Below are 24,470 nucleotides of genomic sequence, written 5' to 3'. Positions count from 1 at the left end.
CGCTACTTTGTGCAGGAAGACGATGAAGACAATCCTATATCTGCACCAGATATTGTTCACTTGCAGTCAATGAAGAGAACACTGCAGGGTACACTCGGCAAATTCCTCCAACATCATTAATTGTTACGAACTACATACATGCGTGTTTATTGCATACGTTAAATGGAAATTGTTTTAGCTTAAATATTTTTGTCTGATCTGTACAATTTGTTCCAGAATTCGTATACAGTATTTTTGTTACTCAATAAATCATCTCAACAAACGAGAGTTTGTCTTTTGTTTTAAACATTTTTAACTTTTAACGTGGAACCTCGCATAATTGGGGCAGTCGCTTAACTGGGCCAAAGTGTTCTAGTCCCGATGTGTCCCAATTAATCGGAATCCACTGTATTCTTGTCAAGATTGAATTTATTAATCCCTTGTGTTCATGTGAGAACTGTTGCAACCAAACTAACATATGCTCTTTGTAAGTCTTTTTCTACCCACATGTACTGACATGTCGTATTTAACTTCCAGGTTTATTAACGTTGTCAAGTGCATAGCGCATATCAGTGTTCCGAAAAAATATTTTCGCCCGTAGCAGGCCCTAATTTGTCAAAGGCACATTACGGCAGACCACAACAATTTCGTCTCGCGAAAAAGGAGTACGAAACAACACGGTCGTAAATATGTTTCAACATAACATTTCTTCCGCTACAAGAATTCCGGTGTACGAAAACAAAATCGGCGCCATTTTTCCAACATCATGTGCTCACTTCGTGTCTCTATGTCACATTTTGGTAATTCTCGCATTGTTTTTCTTTAGACATAATGCTATTGCACACTTAATAGACTACAATATAGTGTAAACATAACTTTTATATGCACCGGGAAACCAAACATTCGTGTGACTCGCTTTATTGCGTTAATCTGGAACCTAATCCGCAATATCTCCGAGGTATCCCTATATAACACATGTTGAAAGACATTATCGATTGTACACTTGCGTGTATCTATATGCATCTAATATTATTATTATTATTATGGAAGATAAATCTTCTGTCCTTCGTGGAGGGCAGACGTGTTCGCTCCGTGCTCCGCTACCTGCTGTCTGTGGTATTCTGTGGTGTACTCTTTCCAGTGCGGATTTAGTCTTCCTTCAGCATCAGCTTTTATTTGCTGGCATGACTGCCAGCAAAGATACGTGTGACATTTGTAAGAAGTCGTTTTATGGGAAACAGACGTTTCTCCGTTGTAGTGGGCCTTGCTCTGCAAGATTTCATCTGTCGTGCCTGCGAGTGAGTGATGCAGAATATTCCTGCTACACTTTAAACGGCGAGTCTACCTATAAGTGCGACACTTGCGATAGGAAATTGCGTTCAGTGAGGTCCGAAAATACTCCTGTTCGCTCTCTTAGGTCCGTATCGGCCTCTGAAACTGGCGGAAAAATGGCGACCGCTGTTAAGGAAGCTGCTTCCCAGCGTAACGCCAATGACGCTCTGAGTGCGCAACTCGAGGCTGTTCGGATTAATGGTGTATACACCAACAGCAAAATCGAGAACCTAATTGAGATAGTTCTCAAGCTGACTGACGAAGTCGGCCAACTACGCAAGGAAAATGAATCGATTAAACTCATGATTGATACCATGCATATGGCGGCACAACCTAGGGATCCATCTGTGCAGGATTTGTTGCCTCGGCGGGACGTGACGTCATTGGAAGGTCCCAAGCTCAAGGCACCCAAATCCTACAAGGATGCGCTGTCGGGTAGTGTCTCTACTGCTATTGTGTCGCCTAAGACCACCATAAATGAAGTTCGTTCTGAGGGGACCGTTGTACCTGGACTTCCCGTTACTTCAGCTCGAGGTCCTGGGTCTGCCGACGATGGCTTTATAACTGTTACTAGGAAGAAGAGAGTTGAACCTCCTGGGTCGGCTAACTCTTCCAAGAAGGTGAGGCCCACAATGATTGGAGTGAGGAGCTCTTCTTCGCTGTCTGTCATAGCGAAAAGGGTGAGAATGAAGTCGCTGTTCGTCTCTCGCTTCTCCCCGGACGTCACTTCCGCAGATATAGAAGACTCACTTAAAGACCAATTAAAACTGACGTCGCTTACCTGCACCAGGTTAAAGACAAAATTTAACTCGTACGCGTCATTCCACATTTCAGTCGTAGAGGATGACTTCCATCTTGTAAACAATATCGGTGTCTGGCCTAGTGGGTGTTTAATTGCTCCTTCTTTCGGTCGTCTTACTCCTGAACAAATTTATTCCCCTCCGACTCTTTCATCTCGTCCGTCCTCCCCTGGTGCAGAGGTTTCAGCTCTAGGTGTCGCACCTTCAGATCAATTAGGTGCAAATGCCATTTCTGAGGAACCTCTGGAGGATGTGTCTACTTCACTCAGATAAATGGCTCTCACCGGTGATGTCAACACGGGTGGTTTTTCCATGTCTACTAGAAAACAGCATTTAAATTCTTTGGACATTTATTACCAAAACGTCAGAGGTCTCAGAACCAAGCAACTCGAATTCTACTATAGCGTCTGGTCCTCTGGTCATAGTATCTTATGTTTAACTGAGACATGGCTAAACGACTCGTGTTACGATCACAATTTATTTCCGGACGGTTACACTGTTTTCCGTTCTGACAGAATATGCACAAATAAGACGCGTGGAGGTGGAGTGTTAATAGCTTTATCCCCCGGAATACATGCCTGTAAACGCAGGCACGACTTAGAATCTTTCGAAGAATGTGTATGGGTTGAAATCCCCTCTTTTGATGGTCTAAATCTACTCATTGGCAACCATTACTTTCCGCCTGATGTTAAACCTGAAGTTGTTGCTAATTACTTTCGATTTCTAGAAAACAATTTGGACACAAAATTTTCGGGTTATTCTCATGGGTGATTTTAACACCCCTCGTTTTGACTGGAAGCGCGGTCTCCCTCTGGCTAAGTGCCATTATTATTCGAAACTCAGGGGAGATGCCATCTACACCTCCGCGTGTCTTCTCGACCTCAGACAATGCATGGAAACTGTTGGCAGCAGTGGTCTCCTAGACCTTGTATTTACGAACTTCAGTGAGTTGGGTACTAGCTTTATTGATACTTTTATTGTAAAGCCGGATGTTTACCACCCACCTTTTGTTATTAATGTCCCATTGTCCCTGGAAACAGGTATATGAAATTCCGAACTTTCCTACCGTAAATTTGCATCTGGGGATTACACCCTGTTGTATAGCATTCTCTCGAGTTATGACTGGTCATATATGTACAGTATCACCGCTGTCGATGATGCTGTCGCTAGCCTGAGCTCGGTTGTTTTAAATGCTATAGATAAGGCTGTTCCCCGCGGGTTTACAAGAAAATCAAAATTCCCCCACTGGTTTTCGAGTGCCTTACGGTACTACATCTGGAAGAAAGATTTCTTTTACAGACGTTTTAAAAAGAACAACTCTGATTATTTTTATAGTAAATTTTCCTTCTATCGCAAGCTAGTGAAGGCTACAATCAAGTCTGACAGGCATATTTGGTTGAAGTCGATTGACGACAATTTAAAGTCGCAACCCAAGCAATTTTGGAAATACGTGGCGTCACGTAGAAAAAGAAATTCCACCTGTACTCAGCTTGAGGTTAACGGAACTCATTTGGCTGAACCCCAGTCTGTTGCCGATGCATTTGCTAAGCATTTTCAGTCGGTCTACAGTACCTCTTTAGGCGTATCCCCTTCCCCTGTGGAGTCCTCTGACTTCTTGTCTTTAGCCCCTATCTCCGAATTGGACATTTGTAAAGCAATTCGTCGTCTGAGACCTTCCAAATCTGTCGGACTTGATGACATTCCTAGCTTTGTTATAAAGGGTTGTTCGGAGATCTTTGTTCCTGTTCTCAAGCACATCTTTAATCTAAGTTTAGCACAGAATTATTTCCCTATTTTATGGAAACAGGCAGCAGTAGTTCCTGTTTTTAAAAAAGGTAACTCGGCCACTGTTAGTAACTACCGACCCATTTCTATACTTAATACTTTTTCCAAATTATTTGAACTTGTTATTTATGGTCATATCTCACATTACATAAAGTCGAAATTAAATCCTTGTCAGCATGGTTTTACTAAATCTAAATCTACAGTTACTAATCTCGTAACTTATCTTGATTTTATTAACCCAATAGTTGGCTCCCAGGGTCAAGCTGATGCTGTTTATTTTGATCTTAGCAGTGCATTTGATCTTGTCCCTCATAATCTATTACTCAACAAGCTCAGTGCTTTTGGTTATGTACACTGGTTTCGTAGTTACTTAACCAACAGACAATCCCAGGTTAGCGTTTCTGGAACTCTTTCGTCTCCTTTTGTAGTCCTCTCTGGAGTTCCACAGGGATCTGTTTTGGGTCCTCTACTTTTCAACTTGTTTATTGATGACATATGCCAAGTAATTAATCATTCTAAATGCCTTCTTTTCGCTGATGATATCAAAATTTTTCGTGCCATTAAATCTCCCAACGACTGCAATCAACTTCAAACTGACATTGACTCGGTACAAGGTTGGTGCACTGCTAACTTCATGAAACTCAATATTAGTAAAACTACAGTAATTTCCTTCTCCAGGAAAACCACTACTTTGATCTTTGATTACAAACTTTTTCATTCCTCCATAACACGTACCGATACCATTAAAGACCTGGGAATATTTATCGACTCCAAGCTCCGATTTCACAACCATGTTGACCACATATTTTCACATTGTATTAAGTTGCTGGGTCTTGTTCGCACATTAACCTTTTCGTTCTCTTCTCTCGATTGCCTGTATATGTTATATGTAACCTTAGTTAGATCTAAGCTTGAGTACGCCTCGGTCGTTTGGAATTCTATTACGACTACTGATGCCAACAAACTGGAACGTATTCAGCAGAAGTTTGCAGCCCTTTGCTACTATCGTTTCCTCCCCCAAGTTCATTACAGCTACGCTGATGCTTTAGAGTATTTAAAACTCCATACCCTGCGTAAGAGAAGGCATTGCAGTGATGCACTGTGCCTTGCGCAGGTTTACCGCGGTTTTAAATGCTGTCCTTCCCTTCTGGAAGCTGTCGGTCTCCGCATCCCTGCTCGGAATCTGAGAGATTTTTCTATGTTCAGTTTTAGCCCCTTGTTCAAAAACAGTCCTTCTGCTAGATGCGCATCAGCTGCTAATGTTGTCTGCAGGGATTTGGACATATTCGAGACGAAAATTGTCACACTTAATCATATTCTATAATAGCATAATTTACTTAATTGATGCATGTTATTTTACAAATATCCTAATGTAGTTAGTAGTAATTTTTTGTGTACTTTCAGTGTCAATGTATTTTATATATTGCTTGTTTTACCTTTTATGTTTCACTGTATTTGTGAGTTTATCTCTGTGCTGTATCTGTAATTGGCCACCAGGCTGTTGATACAGCACACAAATAATAAAGAATTGAATTGAATTGAATTATTCGTGCTCTTTCCGACCTTATTATTTCGTTTATGTATTGCTTTCCGTGTGTTCATTTATCTAGCTTACATTTTAGCCTTGAATTTACAAATAATTATGCTGAAACCTGCGATTCATGCAAGATGGTTATAAAACTCTCTTCATTTCTCTTATCATTCGCGACATCCTGCAGCTAACAAAACTAACCAGACGCCATATCGCATCTCTGTCTAACTCGTTACACTGAACTTCATTTCCCACTCTGAGGGATCAGCACATTTCTAAGCTGTTAGAGGACGCAATCGAAAAAGTGACAATATTTGGAGTATAAGAGACAACTGAAAGAATTATAAAATATCTTAACCTGGGCTTTATAAATCATATTTCTTTACCTAATAATATAAGGCAATTGAAATGTTTGCGATGCACAGAATATGTAGCACGCATAGGAAATATGAGATAGTCATAAAATCTAAAGGAGAAAGACCACTTGGAATAATCATGCATAGATTGGAAGGTAAGATTAAAATGAAGATGGATGTCTTCTGAGATATTGGGTTGTAGGCAGGAAGGACCGCTGAAATATTATTTAGTAACTATCAGATTATCATCCATTGGTATCTATCAGTGCAACATCTCAGAAAGCTGTCTTCATATTTGTCGCCTTGAGAACCCTAAATCCCAAACAAATTAAAATGTGCTTCGGATGAATCAAATTTTGAGGAATAGAATGGATTGAATTGGCGCATATTGGGTCCAATGGCAGGATTTTATGAATGCAGCAATGAGTAATTTTCTGATCAGCCGAATGATTGTAAACATCGCAAGTAAGATCCTGAAATACGGTATTAGTTAGTTACTTGCTTCCGTAACGACTTGTGTGTGCAACTAATCAATTAATTATCCACTAGGTCGAGTAATCGAACAAGCATATCGCTATCCAGGTCGACCAGATCAGGTATAAAACTGCACCGTTGCCAAAACATCCACGACGTCATTCTCAGTACACTGTACGCCAGGTTTCAACGGTGGAATAGAGCAGTCGTTCCTTAAGGAAGTCAGGGAATCCCAGAGCCAAACGCTGCGTTCGAACTTCTCCTCAGCGGTTCCCAGATTCAGTGTAACAGAACTCGACCCTGAATCTCTCTACCAAGCCTGCGTGTATTCCTTCAACCACAGGGGGCCGCAGTGAGCCCGTTGTTGTCCAGGCACCAGCAGTAAGACTTCCAGAGAAACAGCTCATCGCACAGAAAGGTACGTAACTATTTGGTAAATTTGTTTCTTGTTTATCCTCAATTTATTTCTCTCTCTTACATCGTTCATGCCTTGCATAGCTCGTAAGGAAGGAACTTTACCCCCTTCTTCAATTTAAATATGTCTTGAGCACCTGTTTTATTGTGCGTTGTACATTAAATGTTTAGCCATCTCTTATTTCTGATTGATTCAACACTGAATCCAGATAAGGCTTCAGGTACTTGTTGAAGTTTCTAACTCCAGTTCGGCCTCCAGCAGCATGCGGCCCCCTTGTGTCTTGTGCTGTCTCCAGAATTCCAGTGGCCTCAGCCTACCTCAATCTCCTTAAAGACTTTTGACCGAAAACCGCCCACCCCATTAACATCGTTTTGCAAGAGCAAGTCGACAGAAGAGGCTCCGAGTGACAGCTATCATCAACAATCATAATTACCCATTATGAGGGTCAGAGGTAAAATTTCCCTTCAGGGCAGGAAAGGAAAGTTAATAAACATCAGGTCTGATAGAGATACAATGATTTAGATTGTAGCAGTATTAGCTGTTTAATTGTGTAAATTCTGCAGAAATATGTAAACTTGCCTGTATTGTACATGGTGATATTCTCCCTGCTGCTGAATTTAGTTATAATGAGTTTGTGTAACTTCATTAACATTATTCAGTGGTCATCTGCTCACGTGTATCGTAATTGTTCTGCTGGTAAAATGTTTTATGCCTGAATTGATTTAAGAGAAGACCGAATTGGCGTGAGAAAATTCTTTTCTGACACACATATATATATATATATTATATATATCAAAAGTGTGTCTGTGTGTCTTGTGGAAATGTACTTGAATGAAATAGGAACCTAATGAGTTAGGACGAAATTACATGTTCAGTTGTTGGGTTTTAAAAGCAGGAGCGCTGTATGTAAGTCTTCATTGTGACAGTATTTGGATTCAGAAACATAGAAAATTATGATTTCTATCTCAGTCTCCTTTAAAGAGATTTATGAACCAGCCTCAGATGCAAATCCATTGCCGTTAGTATCTTTGTAAATCCGTGTCTCGTGGAGTTCTTCGCTGGCCTCATACCACGAGACTGAGTCGTAAGATATTGTCCTTCATTATTTCTTGACATTTCTTCGAGTTATGAATTAATTAGTACTCCCGTGGATTGGTTCCCAGCGAGTGGAAGGGCAAGTCCAACATCAGTGTTGCTGCCTTCCGGCCTCTTGACACGCGATATGAGATGGTATTTCCCCAACCTCGATGGATGGGTATACCGCCATGACTACAATTTAAAAATAAGGAGCCATTTAAGTCTCCTTCGTGACAGGGATTAGAAACAACATGAGATAATTAGGATTTCAGTCGCACATTCCTTCCTTGAAAAGAGAGACCAGACAACATCAGATGCAAATACCTTACAATTGTCTACAAAAGGACCAGGAAATCACGCGGCCCCCCGAAACATGTTCTCTGGCCCAGGGGCGATGGACTCAACAGCGCCCATTACTTCGAAAATATCAAGTTAAAAATCAACCAAGCAAAATAAAACCCGACGTTAATTTTAAAGGAGGACAAATTAAATTGCAATTTTATCTTCACTCCTCATTATTTATAAATTTATTTCATTCTTATAGAGAAAACATTTAATATTAAGTATTTATTTCTTACATTTACGATGGAATCTGACCAAATTGAAGTAATTATCTTTTTATTTCAACTACCAAAAATGTGCAAATATGGACCGACAATGTTAAACTTTTACGTGAACACCTGCGTGCATAACAATGCAAGAAAAGTATTGGAATTTCTAACCCACACCTCAACAATCTTGGCTGAGAATGCCGTAAGGCTCTTTTCTCGTAACTTATGCATGCAGTATAATAGCCTGAATGAACCGTATTGCACTCTATTCTTTTAAATAAGAAACTAATTGTTACGTCAACTGTTTACTCGGCATTGTTGTATTACATTATCGCCGTCAACAATCCGCTTTCGTTATTGTGGAAAGAGCTTTGCTGTGAATCGCTTGTAGAAGAAGTGCGTCGTGGACTAGACAATTTTGTGCTGGTAAAATCCTTTTAGAATATCTCAAGTTCTTATCGTATATAAGAATTATTAAGAAATCTGTGATACTCCGTTTTAGTTTTGATTAAATTGATAATTGCCGGTGGACGTCGAGGTCTCTTACAATTGAACAAAGTTTGAGGTAAGGGATTCCTATTTATTATTATTGTTCATTACATTTAATGTTTTCATCTGCATTTGTGAACTCGTGTAAGAGAATTAGGCTTGTCTTTTTTTAACACATTTTCAAGTAATATCAGATTGACTTCTGTTTGTTCACGGCAACATTGATAGTAAAATAATAATCCTGTAGGAAATTATCATTTTAAAGGAATAAAACGTGTTTAGTGGCAACTTAATAAAAATATGTGGATGCTAAGAAGTGGGTTATATATTCTGAATAATAATTCTAACACTTTACATTTCTTGATACATCGACATTATTAAAGCGTTTTAGAGAACTGTGAATAATTTTTATTTCGGATTTACAAGCCTAATTATCGACGATTCTCTCTGCATCAGCAGATTAAATCCCGGGAATGTTTGCTGTTATTGAGTGCAAAGTATTTATGGGTGTAAAACTTGGTCTTTCACTTTGAGGGAGGAACTTAGACTGAGGGCCTCTGAGAACAGAGAGTTGAGGAAGATGTTTGGACCCAAATCGGGAGTGGGATAGATAATAGAGAAAATGCATGACGAGCTCCTCACACGATGTTGTTAGGGGGGGGTGGGCTGGGAGGGCTGTTTACAAGACCTGAAGGGAGGAGACTTCTGGGAAGACCTCGGCGTAGGTGGCAGGATAACATTAAGATGGATCTTAGGGAAATGGGACTCGATGGAGCGAATTGAATGCAACTGGTTCAGGATAGACCCCGGTGGCGGGCTTTTGTGCACACGATGATGAATCTTCTGGTTCAGTAAAGGAAGTGGGATGTTCTTTGACGAGTCGAGTACCAGTGGACTTTTCACAGAATGTCTTGCACATTGCAGTGTGTGAGTAGCGTGATTTAGGCCTGATCTGCGCATGCGTTAGAACAACTCAGAGCTTTTGTGACTGTTCCCAACTGTAATTCTCGCGTTCGTTTGATAAACTTAAATGACGTACTGTGCTCGTGGTTTATATAAATGTGTAACTTAGGCAGGAAAGTCCTTAGTCATTTAAGCTCTTACGCACTTTTAGTTCTACAGAGAGAGAAGAACTCGAAAATTCTATGCTTATGAAAAAACGTAGCATTCTTTTTCCAAAATTTATTTCTTAACTGTCTGGTTCAGCATCAAAGGTCACGCAATTTCAATGGCATATTCTTTTCGTAAATTTTTAAAATCGGTTCACCAGTGTAGAAGCATATAAGACTTTATAGATTACATTGATATTTTATAAGCAAGGTCTACATAGTTTACATATCATAAGATTTAAATTTATGCGAGTAATGACAAACACGCGGCATGACTTAATATTGCCTAAATCAGTCACATCTTCAGGGTGATTAAGTCGAGAAGAATGAGATGGGCGGGGCATGTGGAGTGCATGGATGGGGCGAGATGTGTGCACTGGGTATTTTTGGAAAGCCTGAGGAGAAGAGGCCGCTGGGGAGACCTAGATGTAGATGGGAGGATAATCTCAGGCGGGATCTACGGGAGAAAGGATGTTGAAGGAGACTGGATTTTGTTGGCCCAGGACAGGGTCCGGTATAGGGCTTTGGTTAATTCGGTGATGAAACTTCGTATTCCGTAAGCCGTCTAGTTAGATAGTTAGTTAGTTAGTTAGTTATATATCACATTTAGAGCTTTGTCATTTTGTGTCGGATCTCAACAGCCATTTCTATAACAAAGAAACAAACTGAATCTATGGAGCTGAAGACCTGCTTGAGAATCTAACAGTAGCCTACGTAATCAAATGCCTTGCCTTTTAAGAAACATAAAGTTTCATGTCCGTGTTTACAAGACCCCGCCTCTAAGCCACATCCACAAGCAGATGTAGAAAATCCACAACTTCATTCCCCACCTCCCTAAGATCCATTTTAGTATTATCCCAGCAACTTATAGGACTGTCAACTGACCTTTTCTTTTCAGGTCTTCCGATTAAAAAGTTCCACTTCTTGTATCTGCCATGTGTTCTACATGCCCCGCCCATCTCATCACTCTTGATCTGACAGCCTACAATTTATTAATTAGTGAAGAGATCTATAAATCTCCATATTACGCAGTTTTCGCCATTCCCTTGTCAGTAACTCTCTCGCAGGACCAAATAGTCTTCTCAGTATCGTGTTCCCTCTCAGTCACTCTCAGTTGATGTGCACACGCGTCGGTATGAAGAAAAATCTGTAACAGCGATGACTGTTTTTCAGGAGATGGACTCAAACCAAATTCTGACCGAAGCATCGATCAACCTGAATAAGCTGAGAGAGGAGAACCTCTTGTGTGACGCGGTGTTGAGGTCGGACGACGGCGGCGTCTTCCGAGTCCACAGAGTGATTCTGTCGATGCGCAGCGAATATTTCAGGTTTGTTTATTTACTGACGTGCTTTATTAACACGTGAAATAAGGACATGATAAAAGTCAATTCGTATGTGATATGTTTCATCCCCTTTGATGCAGAAACCTGTATTTTTATAAGGCTGATTGTCTTTTGTTATTTGTTCATTGTCATGAAATCACACGGCGGAGAGGAAGAAGAAGAAGAATATCTTCTGGGCGTTGCGCCGTAGAAACTGAGTGGCATTTCAGACGTACTTAATGCATTTTTTAATTGATGGAGGCAGAAGCACCTCTGAAACGTCCGATAATTTCTACGAGACAACATCCCAGAAGACGTGGGTGGTTTTTGTACTAATTCTTAAGTGCGGTTGTACCAAGGTGACAGTCAATCGATCTGGAGGGAGAAATAGAAACAATCCATTTCTAAAACGACTCCGTCTTAATACATAAAGATGACCGACAAGGTCCAGAAGAAATGCCCGGAACATTGAAAGCAGCTGTGAGTCGCTCTGTCTGAAGTATAATGAACTGTGGGAAGGAACTTCGCAGTAAATGTAAGACTTGAGGTTCTCACAGCGGTGAGTCTGAAGATTTCTGTCTTCTGGGTTGTTGCGTCGTGTAGTCTGGTCGATGTTAACCAACTTTTCAGAGGTCATACTGCCTCCATCATCAGGGCGATGAGTATGAAGATTTCTGTCTTCTGGGTTGTTGCGCTGTGTAGTCTGGTCGATGTTAACCAACGTTTCAGAGTTCATACTGCCTCCGTCATCAGGGCGATGAGTATGAAGATTTCTGTCTTCTGAGTTGTTGCGCTGTGTAGTCTGGTCGATGTTAACCGACGTTTCAGAGGTCATACTGCCTCTGTCATCAGGGCGATGAGTATGAAGATTTCTGTCTTCTGGGTTGTTGCGCTGTGTAGTCTGGTCGATGTTAACCGACGTTTCAGAGGTCATACTGCCTCTGTCATCAGGGCGATGAGTATGAAGATTTCTGTCTTCTGGGTTGTTGCGCTGTGTAGTCTGGTCGATGTAAACCGACGTTTCAGAGGTCATAATGCCTCCATCATCAGGGCGATGAGTATGAAAATTTCTGTCTTCTGGGTTGTTGCGCTGTGTAGTCTGGTTGATGTTAACCGACGTTTCAGAGGTCATACTGCCTCTGTTATCAGGACGATGAATATGAAGATTTCTGTCTTCTGGGTTGTTGCGCTGTGTAGTCTGGTAGATGTTAACCAACGTTTCAGAGGTCATACTGACTCCAACATCAGGGCGATGAGAATGAAGATTTTTGTCTTCTGGGTTGTTGCGCTGTGTAGTCTGGTAGATGTTAACCAACGTTTCAGAGGTTTTACTGCCTCCGTCATCAGGGCGATGAGTATGAAGATTTCTGTCTTCTGGGTTGTTGCGCCGTGTAGTCTGGTCGATGTTAACCAACGTTTCGGAGGTCATACTGCCTCCATCATCAGGGCGACTAAAAATATGAAGATTTCTGTCTTCTGGATTGTTGCGCTGTGTAGTCTGGTAGATGTTAACCAACGTTTCGGAGGTCATACTGCCTCCATGATTAGGGCGATTAAAATATGAAGACTTCTGTTTTGTGGGTTCTTGCGCTGTGTAGTCTGGTCGATGTTAACCAACGTTTCAGAGGTCATACTGCCTCCATCATCAGGGCGATTAAAATATGAAGATTTCCGTCTTCTGGCTTGTTGCGCTGTGTAGTCTGGTAGATGTTAACCAACGTTTCGGAGGTCATACTGCCTCCATGATTAGGGCGATTAAAATATGAAGACTTCTGTTTTGTGGGTTCTTGCGCTGTGTAGTCTGGTCGATGTTAACCAACGTTTCGGAGGTCATACTGCCTCCGTCATCAGGACGATGAATACATGTTTCATTGTCAGGAGAGAATCTTTCGAGAATTTGTGCATACTTTAATCTGCTTGTGTTTTAAATAAAGATGCCCTGGGTTCTCGAAATGAGAAATGAATTATAAGCGTGAGCCATTGTTTCTGTTTTCCAAGAGACGTATCTCACGTCTTGTTACGAGCTTTGCCTCTCTTTCAGTTTTCAGACAATCAAAACTTTCCGTTTGTCTTGCGCTGCAAATCCCTTAATTAGTAATAGGAAAATGTTTTCTGGTTGGTGATGACTTTTTATAGTCCGCGTAGAAACATCGGCTTTTCTTTCAAGTGGTTTATTGTCGGGAAAATGTTTTTACAGGGCAAATAGATTTCATATTACGAACTGATGAATCAGTGGAATATACAGCACGCGATGTATGTTGAAATATTTGCGTTGGCTTTAAAATTTCTGTAGTAGTTGTTATAACCTCAGATATCTCTTGAAGGAGTCAAGGTTATGTAAGAAACGAGGTGACATTCTCTAGTTCAAATGTTCGCTGCTCGCTTTCCGATTTTTAAGTTATTTTCTTTTAAGACTACGCAAACACTTCACCCACACGCAGTTAATCCGGTCCCATTCGGACTCATTCTGGGAGTTTTTGAAGTATTCCGATCACAAGAATTCATCCACCACATTGACGAAAGGATATTTTTATTTGGCTGCGTGAGTCATACAAACTTAGAGTTTATGCGCATGACTTGTAATTTTCTGCTCGACGTTTCTCCAAATGGACGTTTCAGGACCCTCTTCACGACAAAACTGCACACCGGTGAGGAGACTGATGTTCTCCTCCACGGAGTCAGCTCAGACATGATGACCCAGATACTGGATTATGCTTATTTTCGCGAGGTGGACATCCGCTCCAACAACGCGCGTCAGCTGTTCCTGGCGGCTGATTACTTTTGTATTCCGAACGTTACTAAGGTCTGCTACGACTTCCTCAAGGACGAGATAAACGTCGACAAGTGTATCGGCATCATGCAGTTCGCAAGGTAATTTATGTTCATTTATCATTTGCTGTTTCGCCAGCTTTCGTCGCTGGAGCGAATCAGCTTTCCTCAAGAGCAGTCGAGTGCCGGGTCGGAGATTAAAGCCTCTGACTGAGGACTGGGAAATTTATAAAGCGTTGTAGGTCAGGGTTGTTGGCGGGTTATTATTAACGACCCTGAAATTTAAATGAACTGATTTAACTGCGTATGTTTTGAGCGTCATTATGACAAGCAGATGAATAATTTCACCATATGGAACGTTAATCGCGATCTATTGCGGAGTCATAATCAAATCCACTCGACTTCCTATCCTTCTTTCTTTCTTCTTTCTTTCTTTCTCTGCTGAACTCCTTGCTCTTACATAATCCTCCCGATATCAAAATGAACATTCAGCCCCACATCCTTCTGCATACAGCAAAACCTCTGTTGACCGAGCCTCGATTATCCGATTCCCGCATTAAGCGACCGAATTTCAACCAGATCGGTTGCGATCGGTTTCCACCGGCGAGAGTGGTTCAAACTATGTCCACGCAATACAGTTCATTGATCTAACCTCGCCCCAGATTTTGCTGATTATTATGAACACTTCAGGACATTTGTAGAATTGTTTATTATCGGGCAAAGACAAAGACCAACCCGCTGGTCCCCGTAGAAGCTGAACTCTAACTCCTTCTTGTTCAGGACAACATAGCAAGGAAATCGACTGACATCGGCAGAATCACACCAGAACCTCCAGTTCATGCGATGGACAGAATGACTGATAAATTCACGTTTTTAGTACAAGAACTCCCTCGAACAACGCTCACGAGTGAGTTTGTCGTCGGCTTGTGCGTGCGGCACGCCCGCATCATTCGCTAGCGACTAAAATCTGTATTGAGTATCAACTTATTTGTTCAATTCCATGACAACGTTCCCCTTTCCCCCGCTCATCCGACCCGTGGTTCCCCCATTTAGTCCGGTTACACGAGTTTTCACGGGATTAACACACACAGTTACCAAAACGTCGTTTCGCCAAGGTTAAGGCCAGAATTCAAAATTCTACACTCCTCATCTCACTGCCTTCTTCACTTGCGTACGCCATGCCCTTGTTTCAACCTACAACCTTATCGCGAGGACCAACGGGCATTGCCTGGGTACCTTCAGAGCCGAGAGCTTTCTATTTTGGATCGGTTAAACGGAGCGTCTCTCAGCGTTGCCTCTCCACGTGTCTGTTCTCAGAATTGCTTATTCGGGCTTCAAAGGGCTAAGGTAAAAACTGCAGGCGAAATACTGTGGTGTGCAAATGCTTGAGAATCCAGTTCTTGCTGCAGTGTTTAATTGTGCCAGACTCCGAATCTGAGTCGGCTCTTACCTCGCTGTCGCAGGTTACACTTCATCGCCGACCTTGGGACTCGCGCTAGTCGCTTCGTTCTGCGCCACTTCGTGGAACTGTCTCATCAGAGCAAAGAACTGCTGGAACTGCCTGTAGAGGGGCTGCAAGCGATAATCGAGGACGAGGAACTGAACGTGAGGGACGAGAGAGTTGTGTGGCGGTGCATTCTCCGGTGGATCAACCACGACCCGGACAACAGGAAAGGTCACATCGCGGGCCTTTTGAAGGGCGTCAGACTTGGACGACTTGATGCAAAGTATTTCAAGGAGACGGTCAGTATGCCCCTGAAATCGTGGAAGTTTATGGGAAGTGAAGCCCGCGTTTTCAATTCCATATTCACATGTGTTCGTAACTAATTAATGCAAATTGTGAACCTTTTTCTTCGTCACGTGTAAGCCCGTCTGTCTGTCTGTCCGCAGTTCCAGCTCGAGAACGTCTAGACGGATGTTTATTAGATTTAATATTGATTAGCTTTAACAGAATCTGTTGACATATTCCAATTCTGGTTAAAATCTTACAATAACAACGTGTAAAACTACACAATTATTTTAATGCCTTCTACTGTGCAAAATTTGCTGCGTAAGAAATCCCCAGATTAACTTAGTTGCCATGGTTAAAATAACTTCCTGTGGAATGCCACTGGTAACACGCTCGCATACGCGTGTGTATGTGCAAAACAAATATTCGATTCGTCCTTTTATGCAGAAATGTTGTTCGAGTTAATAATCGTCTTTTATTTATCGTCTCTAATTTTGAGAGTCCGACTGCGCTACAATCTTTGATTGAAGTCTCAGCTTTCATTAAGATCCATTACGTGTTTCAGTTCAACTACAGCATTTCACCGTTAACTGCATTCAAACGCCCACACAGCTTGAATAGGAAAATCCTCCAATAGATAAATCACGTCTTCCGGCGCAGCGTTCTACATAACCAAAGATCCTATTGCCATAAGAAGCTTATCTTAGCTGCTCTAATAATTTCAAGTATCTCCAACGATGAACACTTAGCATGATAATCTTCAGCTGATTGACCATATAGAGACAACAGATATCCGAAACGTTCAACAAGATAGATTCGTTTTACATCCAAGAAAAAATTTCCCGAGGGGCTTCAAATTCATAGACAGCTTTAACATTCAAATATTTTAAACGTAATCTCACGAAGCAGCCTTACAACTTAAGATATTCCTTCTTCCATTTCATCATGCTCTTTAACCCGAGAGGAAAAAATGTTCTATTCAAGGTCAAATGCCCTGTGATTTCAGACACTCGCCTCTTAAGAATACTTGTGAAACAATCGCACGGATTCATGAAAATGTTAACTGCTTCAAGTGTCTTTACAGTTTAGCATTCGTGTCTACTAGTTTCCAACACTTAAAGAGAACCACCTGATGATGACTAATTAAGGTCGAAACATGCAATGGCTCGTAATAGACATTGAGCCCATAATCACACGCTGTTGTGTTGACGGACCTTCCACCCCAACCATCAATATGCAGAAGGTTGCCTCACTTGAAATTCGAAGCAACTAATTGTCATAATTTTCTTTGATGCTACGTAATTTTGACAATTAATTAAAGTTATAGAATCAAAAAGAATGTGCATCTCGTACGGGAGAGACGAGAAATAAATTACAATTTTGAATGTAACTCAAAATGCAGCCATTACTGAAGGATTTAACTTTCAGTTGAAACACATTTCAATACTTTTCTCTAAGTTCGATTTAACCTTGATTTCGCTTCTCTCCACACCCTGTGCATTTGTTAAGAGCGTCGTTACATAAACCAAAATGCATATTTTCCTGTATATACCACAGTCTATTTCGGCGATTCCCCAACCAAATTATGTGTGAATTTCATGTGTGCTCTGCAATTGAACATGGCATCCCTTCCTAAAAGTTCATAAGGTCCACATTGAACTGTTCAACAGGTGTCAAAGCACCCGTACGTGACGGAAAATGAGGCGTGCAGACACGTGATGTCAGAGACGCTCGCGTTTCTGCACGACTCAGAAATGATGATGGAAGGAGACAAGGACTTCGTGACCCCAAGGATTGCCTACCCGCGAATCCCACAGGACATTCTGTTTGCTATTGGTGGGTGTCGAGACGGAGAGCCGTCAGATGTGATCGAAGCGTACGACGCACTTGCTGACCGGTGGAGTGTTGTGAGTTGCACGCATTTCTACTCTTACCGCTGCTTGTTAAATGACGCCTCCGAGAAAAACTACTTTTCCTCCTTTTTGTTTATTTTTACTAAGTAATCGTTTATTTAAGCTTAATCACAAGCAGCTCTTAGCCTCTTTATTTCGTGATCTTTTATTTCCATTGCACTGAACACTTTTTTAAGATAAGCTTCAAAGACATGAATTAAAACGTGACAGTGGAACGACGGTTCCGGGGATTTTGACGTAAATACGTCTATACCGAAAGGAAGTTTATATATTGGCTTTATTCTAAATATTTCCTTTATACATTCTTACAATTGAGTAAAGTTTGATTAAGACTTTGCTTATTTAACTTGAATTAGTTACGCTTCAGATGGGTCTGTGGTAGCTGAATGTAATGTAATGTTTTATAGGTAACAACAATGCCGAGTAAACAGATAAGGATTCCTAGGTAACATAACAAAGAAGTTACACTTTTTCGTTTCCCTTTTTCGTTCCAATTTTTTGCCGAATGACCCTTCCTCATAGACGTATTTACGTCAAAATAATAAATAAATAAATTACACAAATGCTAAGTCTCGTATACAATATAAGTTCTAATAGGAATCGACGAAGGATGTGAAGTTTTCCTTAAATACCGCTTACAATAAGCGTCCTACTTCACCTGTCATGGCAACCTGTCTGCTGATTTTAGACATCGTTGATCGTCAGTGGATTTCAACGTAATGAATGAAGCACTGATCGGTGTGGATGTTGGCCATCTGCGTGGTAACGCCTCATGAATTAGAAGGCTTTGGGGTGGGGTGGCGGACCTACTGCCTCCAGCTTTGCGTCGATAAAACCCCAAACACCAACATCTGTCTTTGTCATCGCACGAACCTGAAATGTCAGCTGTTGATCAGAAATTAATTCTACGTTTGTCTGTCGAACTTGACGAGAGCTTCTCTTCGGGTCTTCCTGTTTCCACCTTCGCTCCAAGTTAATTTCTTACGGTCTTTGTCGAGTGCCTCCCTCCACGGTGTAGCAATTTCGGTTCTCTGTTGGGGGTTGTACCTCTGCTCCGGTTGTTGGTCGCCTGAACTCTAATGTAAGGACTTCACTTCAATAGACCGAATGACCCAAAGAAACATAAAGCCATAACCTGTCGTTCCTGCAGGTGGAGGGGGTCGACTCGATCGGTCCGCGAGTCAACCATTGCACGGCAGTGGTCGGTTTCGTCATTTACGTCATCGGTGGTCGTGATGACAGGACACAATTAAGCTCATGTTTCTGCTTCAACGCTGTTAAGAAGACATGCCGCGAGGTGGCGCCTATGCACGAATGCAGGTAAGACGCAGCTTGGTAACTAAGGAACTCCTTGGAGCAGAGTCCTTCTTCAAAATGCTGATAGTCGCTCTCTTAGTCAAGATATAAATCTGGGCAGGGGCTGTAAAATTGAACCACTCACACACAGGAGCATCGAGCAAAGTGTGAATAGGTCGGAGGACTTTTGCGACAATTTTGGTTTTAAGAATGCGATTTGATTGTTAGTTCATTTGAATTGTGACATAACAATGACGAGCGAACAATTGGGTTCTGCGAGAGGAAATGCATCTGAATCAGCAATAAATGAGCATAGCAGACAGCGTACTTTTGTTCGTTTCAGAACCGCTTTAATGGTGGCAGTTCTGCGAGGTGCAGTGTACGCCATGGGCGGTAAAGTTAGAGAGCATTATCTCAGAACGGCTGAAAGATACGACTGCAAGGCGAACAAGTGGTCGAGGATCGCTCCCATGAACAAAGAGCGATCCTATGGAAGTGCGGCTGTACTGAATGGTACGTAAATCCAGTGAAATAGAAATTTGTGAATTAGTGCAGAAGGCGAGGCGTCTGTCTGTCTGTCTGTCCGCGTGTGAAAACGCAAGAACGGTTGAAGGAATCGCAGGATTTGAGGTTCTCACGATGTCTAATACGAAGATGGCTGTCGTTTGGCTTCTGCCGACGTTTCAGAAGAACTCTATGCCTTCATCTTCAAGGCGTTCCTCTTCGCTCTTGATCGTTGTTTCCCTCACTCCATCGTCCCATATTCTTTTATTATCTCGTCTTTTATCCGTGCTACGGACTTCGTTATTTCACAGACTGCAACGGCTTGAAGTTCTGAGTGCGTGATGGTTTCTTCTGCTCTCGTAAGCTGTCCCTGTGCGTCGTCTTCTGTCTTTTTAGTGTACACTCGGAGTGAATGCAATCAACCCTCAAACTATCAAAATGGCTCTCAAATAATGCAGATGTAATATGTTTTTGAGACAGTTAATAATCTCATGTAAATAGCGCATTGTATTATAAATGTAGAGCACCTTTTAGCAGCTCGTACCGTACATCTCTGGTACAAAATTTAATAAAATTCGTTTCACAGAAGATTTCAATTATGCATTAATTTAATCACTTTATGCTGTTTATGTTAAATTTTATCAGTTAAACTCGTCTTCTTTGACACGCTGATTGTCTGGTCTCGAAACAAAGAAACAGATGAACAGTGCAGTTTCTGTGACTCGAAGGGGGACTTAATAGATTTTCAAATTTAAGTAGGGATTGTCCCATGTCTGTGCTCTGCATGGACCAGTTTAATTATAGCTAATTTGTTTTTGCAGACAAAATATACGTCGCTGGAGGATATTATTATTTCAATGACTTAAACTCGGTGGAAGTTTATGACCCGGACACCAACCGATGGACTTTCGTCGCACCAATGCTTTCTCGACGTGACTATTTTACTTGCGTCTCGTTCCACGGCTGTCTGTACGCCCTAGGTGAGAACTCTGGACATTCTGAGTGATGCTCCTCTATCCTCCTGACAGAACTTGATATTGTGAAATGTTTTCCTGGTTTTCTTTGAGTGACTGAGATTTTATGAACAGCATTTTTCTCCTGTCATTACAGAGTTAGTTTGTCAGTAATTTTAACCGCGATTCGTGGTTTCGATTACATTCTCCACAAAGAACACTTAACTAACTAACTAACTAACTAACATCGCGTAATCTCTTATGGTATCTCAACTAACGTAAGCCCCATTTTTCACAGAGTCCCAGGTTTAAAGGTAAATATTTCGTTCTTGTAGCAAGGAAATTTCAGTTTGCCATTCTGTTATCCCGAAAAAGCCGATGGTTTAAAGCAGTCCCTTCGCAGTCTTTGATATTCGTCACTTGTTTGTGTAACGCCATCTTGTGTTGATAATTAAGGCTACTTTCTCACGCAGTTTCATGAAGTAGACAACAGATGTCAGGCGCAATTTCCTGATGCTACAAGTACGAAAATAAAATTTTAGCTGTTCCTGGTACTAAAACTGACAATGCAAGAGGGAATGAATTTTCTTTGTTGTATTTAATTCATTCGTTCCTTTTACGGAGTCACCAATTTTAAGAGCGTAAATCAGTTTGTAAGACGGTCGGAGTGTGAAGCATCGAAGTAACTGGAAATACAAACATCTAGAAATTTTTAACTGGTAATCTTGAAGAGAAGATACCACTTGTGATACATTGGAGTAAAATGAAGGATAATATTAAAATGTTTTAAGTAACTAGAGTATTTGAGATGAGGTCAACTACCGACTTTTGTGAATAAGGTAATGAATCATGTGGCTCCATAAAGGCCAAACATTTCGTGGCCAGGTGATAGAGTAATAAATATCAAGAAGGGCCCCGCTGAGTGGGGTTAGAAAAAATTCCCTTTGGCAGCTTTTTTTATATCCTGTGACCTTTTACGGAATGTGTGTGTGTGTGCAGGAGGACACGTCGTAAAATCAACCCAGCTCTGTACCGAAAAGTACGACCCTACAGAAGACACGTGGACCGAGATCCGTGCCATGAACTTCTATTACCATGAACTCCACGCAGAAGTGATGGACGACACGATCTTCGTCATCAGTTATTCTCCTAAGTTGACTAAATTAGAATCCCACGTCGCATATTTCAATGACAAGGAAAAGCAATGGTTTGTTTCTTTGTTTCATTGTTCAGGACTGTATAATCACAAACTCTTACTTTCGAAAAGCTCTAGGAAGTAAAATGTTTCCGGTCAATGTATCCGCGATCTTGCGGATGCAGCGTCTTGTAGTGTCGTAGAAACTGACCGACGTTTCAGAGGTTCTTACTGCTTACCCAGGGACTCGAATAAACGGCGAAAGATGTCTGAGAGGAAAGGGGTAAAATGAAAGGAGGCAATGCGATGTTGCAGTCAAGCTGATTGGTTAAAGCAGAGGGCGAATGACTAGGAATGCTAATCAGACGTAAGCTGTGACCAAGTTTCTTTGATCAGTGGCACTCTCTCGGGCAGGAAGTGTCTGGCGTTCAGCAAATCAGCATCGCCATAATCTTCCGCTTTCATCGAAGTGTTAGGCCAGTTTCAGGTTTAACGATGCCTACCGTCACATGTTCCCATTTCTGATGGACGTTTATTTTAAAATGGCTGCCTCTTGGCGTGTTTGACAATGCAGTCTCCTGCCATCTGTTGACGGAGTTAGTAAGCAGCTCCAAAAACATCTCAGAATACAAATTTCTTCATAAGTGTTTGAAGAAGAGCCAGAAATCCCACAGAAATTCATTTTATTTTGGCTTTTGTCTGTCTTACGTGTAGCAGAACCTCTCCAGATCTATTTTTGGTGGGACAAAGTATTTTTGAAAATATTTTGCTAAAAGAGGGAAATATTGTTAAGGGCTCATGTCTCAAACAAGACACGTTTATCTCTCCAAAGAAAGCGTGTGATTAAATTTATTATTCTGACCGAAGTCAATGGCTTAATGAAGTGTACCAAACGTAGTTAGCGCAGAACACAATTCATTTGACAGCGTTTTAAAATAGTCGTAATATCTCCCTCCACTTTGATGTAATAAAATGTATTACGTTATGATAGCACGTTGGCCGTTGTTCTATGCGCATGAGCAAAAGAAAGATCACGTGGGAACTGTTCTGAAATATGGTGTGGCAATCGTGCATTGAATTCCGATTGGGGGAACTTTTGTTAAGGTTTTCTGGAAACAAAATACAAGCAACGACATTTCGGTGGAAGCTGTGCCCTTAGCTTCAAGCAGTTTCCCATTCTACACAAAGACATAGCCAGCCCATCAAACGTGGATATTTTTAGGTCAACACATTTTACGACTCTCAAAGAAAATTCTTTTATTCTTATTCTACATTGAAATCTCTGATATTTTAGAACTCCATACATATTTTCTGTAATTTTGTCACAGAAATGTGATAAAAATTGACTTGAGTGTAGATAATACTGATGGAAGATGGAAGATTGTTTGTTTTCACTTTTAACATTTCAAATTGCAGGCACGAGGTGGCAGGCATGAATGTTTGTAGATCCGGGATGTCGACTTGTGTCATCGAGAACCTACCGAATGCAAGCGATTACGCCTACAAACACAGAGACAAATTAATGGAGGAGAAATGCAAGAAAAAGAGGATGACAAAAGCAAAAAAGGATGAGGAGAAACGCAAAAATGAAGGAGAAATGCAAGAAAATGTTGGTTTGGAAAATAACCGTCCTTCCACACACACTCGTCCTTCTGCTGATGTAGCCACGGGTTCAACCCCAGTAGCTAGGCTGGCGCTGGTGTGGTTACAACGTTTCTTACTTTGGTGCGCGGAAAGGGTTAAAGGTTTTCTCAGGATACCTTGACATAGGGTCAGTCGGTGGGCGAGGACTTCCGACTCTCAGGGATTACACGGAGAGGTCTTAATTGGAGTAGCGCTCGCGAGAGGGCAGCGACGTCGCTGAGCTGTTGCAATTCTTGACGACACAGTTGTTGTTGTTGTTGTTGTTGTTGAAATCACTCAATTTATTCACGAATTGAGACACGCTGGTGCAAAGACACAATTATGTTGATATTCAGGCATTGCAATGAATCGGCTGTTTATGTACGACTTGAAGTCCAACACAACACAAGCGCGCTATCACAGTAACTGGTCTTAAATTTTGAATTGAATGCGGCGATCCGATTCGTCCCCCCAAATCACCCCAAAACGTCGGAAACGCTCCGAAAAGCCACATTCGAATTTCATTGGTCCCAATCGCAGTGAGGCGTCTGTTCTAGGAAAAACGTCATTCTATATGTGGATAGGCTTAAGTTTTCGCCTCGTAAACAACTTTTACGAGGCGAAAGCTTTGTGAGTGTCACGGAAGGTCTCGAGGAAAGACGTTCAAGAGACTGGTTGTCGCTACTCTCTTCAAATTTAATACATTAATCAATGCCAAAATTCATAAAATCAATCACATTTGGAGGAAGTAAGGCGTTCCAAATATAATCTCTTCGCGCCTCCTTCGTTTGTATAAACCAAAGCCTGGTTTACCCCTCATCTCAAGTTTCAGCTCGTTCGGGAATCGAACTACGAACTTGGACTGACACAGGAAAATAATTAGTTTGCAGTCGATTACAACCACGACGAACACATTAATTTTAATTAAGTACCTTCGAAAATAATGTAGAAAACTGAGAATTTATGTAAGAGTTAAAAAAATAAATAAAAAGAGAAATATTGTTTGCAGCAAAGAAGGAAAAATTATTTCTCCTCGTTATTTTCTGCTCAAGAAGTCTTATTGAAATTAATTATTTTAAAGACGTTTAATTTTGTCTAAAATATTACCATTCATCAACACACAGCAGTTTCTCTTTACGTCTTGTATTAAATGAATCCACTTGTGGCGACATGTTTCGAGTTACGAAACCGTCTTCAGGTGAAGATTAAATGTTTTGCTTCATGAACGTCATTTAGAAAATCGTCATTTGGAAGCCATCACACTGAGAATTTTGTATCGATTTCTGATCTGCGTGTGATATTTTAAAAAAATTGCACAAGTACATTTT

At 41.3% G+C, this 24,470-nt stretch overlaps 1 protein-coding gene across 3 annotated transcripts in view; it reads left to right on the top strand.

Moving 5' to 3' along the window:
- LOC147874508 (kelch-like protein 10) overlaps nucleotides 1-24,267 on the top strand; it is a 51,504-nt gene extending 27,237 nt beyond the window's left edge. For 2 of the 3 annotated variants that reach the window (XM_087345255.1, XM_087345253.1), the window contains exons 2-11: nucleotides 6,333-6,675; nucleotides 11,072-11,226; nucleotides 13,840-14,091; nucleotides 15,453-15,732; nucleotides 17,389-17,625; nucleotides 18,782-18,951; nucleotides 19,271-19,440; nucleotides 20,253-20,411; nucleotides 21,384-21,591; nucleotides 22,936-24,267. In XM_087345255.1, coding sequence (XP_087201381.1) covers nucleotides 11,075-11,226; nucleotides 13,840-14,091; nucleotides 15,453-15,732; nucleotides 17,389-17,625; nucleotides 18,782-18,951; nucleotides 19,271-19,440; nucleotides 20,253-20,411; nucleotides 21,384-21,591; nucleotides 22,936-23,284 — 1,977 coding nt within the window. In that variant the 5' untranslated portion in view covers nucleotides 6,333-6,675; nucleotides 11,072-11,074 and the 3' untranslated portion in view covers nucleotides 23,285-24,267. Of the gene's footprint in view, nucleotides 1-6,332; nucleotides 6,676-8,675; nucleotides 8,866-11,071; nucleotides 11,227-13,839; nucleotides 14,092-15,452; nucleotides 15,733-17,388; nucleotides 17,626-18,781; nucleotides 18,952-19,270; nucleotides 19,441-20,252; nucleotides 20,412-21,383; nucleotides 21,592-22,935 lie in introns of those variants that run through there. The other variant, XM_087345254.1, reaches the window with a different exon arrangement.
- The last annotated feature ends 203 nt before the right edge of the window (nucleotides 24,268-24,470 follow it).

The sequence above is a fragment of the Zootermopsis nevadensis genome, unplaced genomic scaffold (assembly GCF_977971745.1).
Source record: "Zootermopsis nevadensis isolate Lab colony 2312 unplaced genomic scaffold, Znev_1.0 Znev_ptg000008l, whole genome shotgun sequence".
Taxonomy (NCBI): domain Eukaryota; kingdom Metazoa; phylum Arthropoda; class Insecta; order Blattodea; family Termopsidae; genus Zootermopsis; species Zootermopsis nevadensis.
The sequence above is the reverse complement of the archived record's forward strand: the minus strand, read 5'-3'. Positions and strand labels throughout refer to the sequence as shown.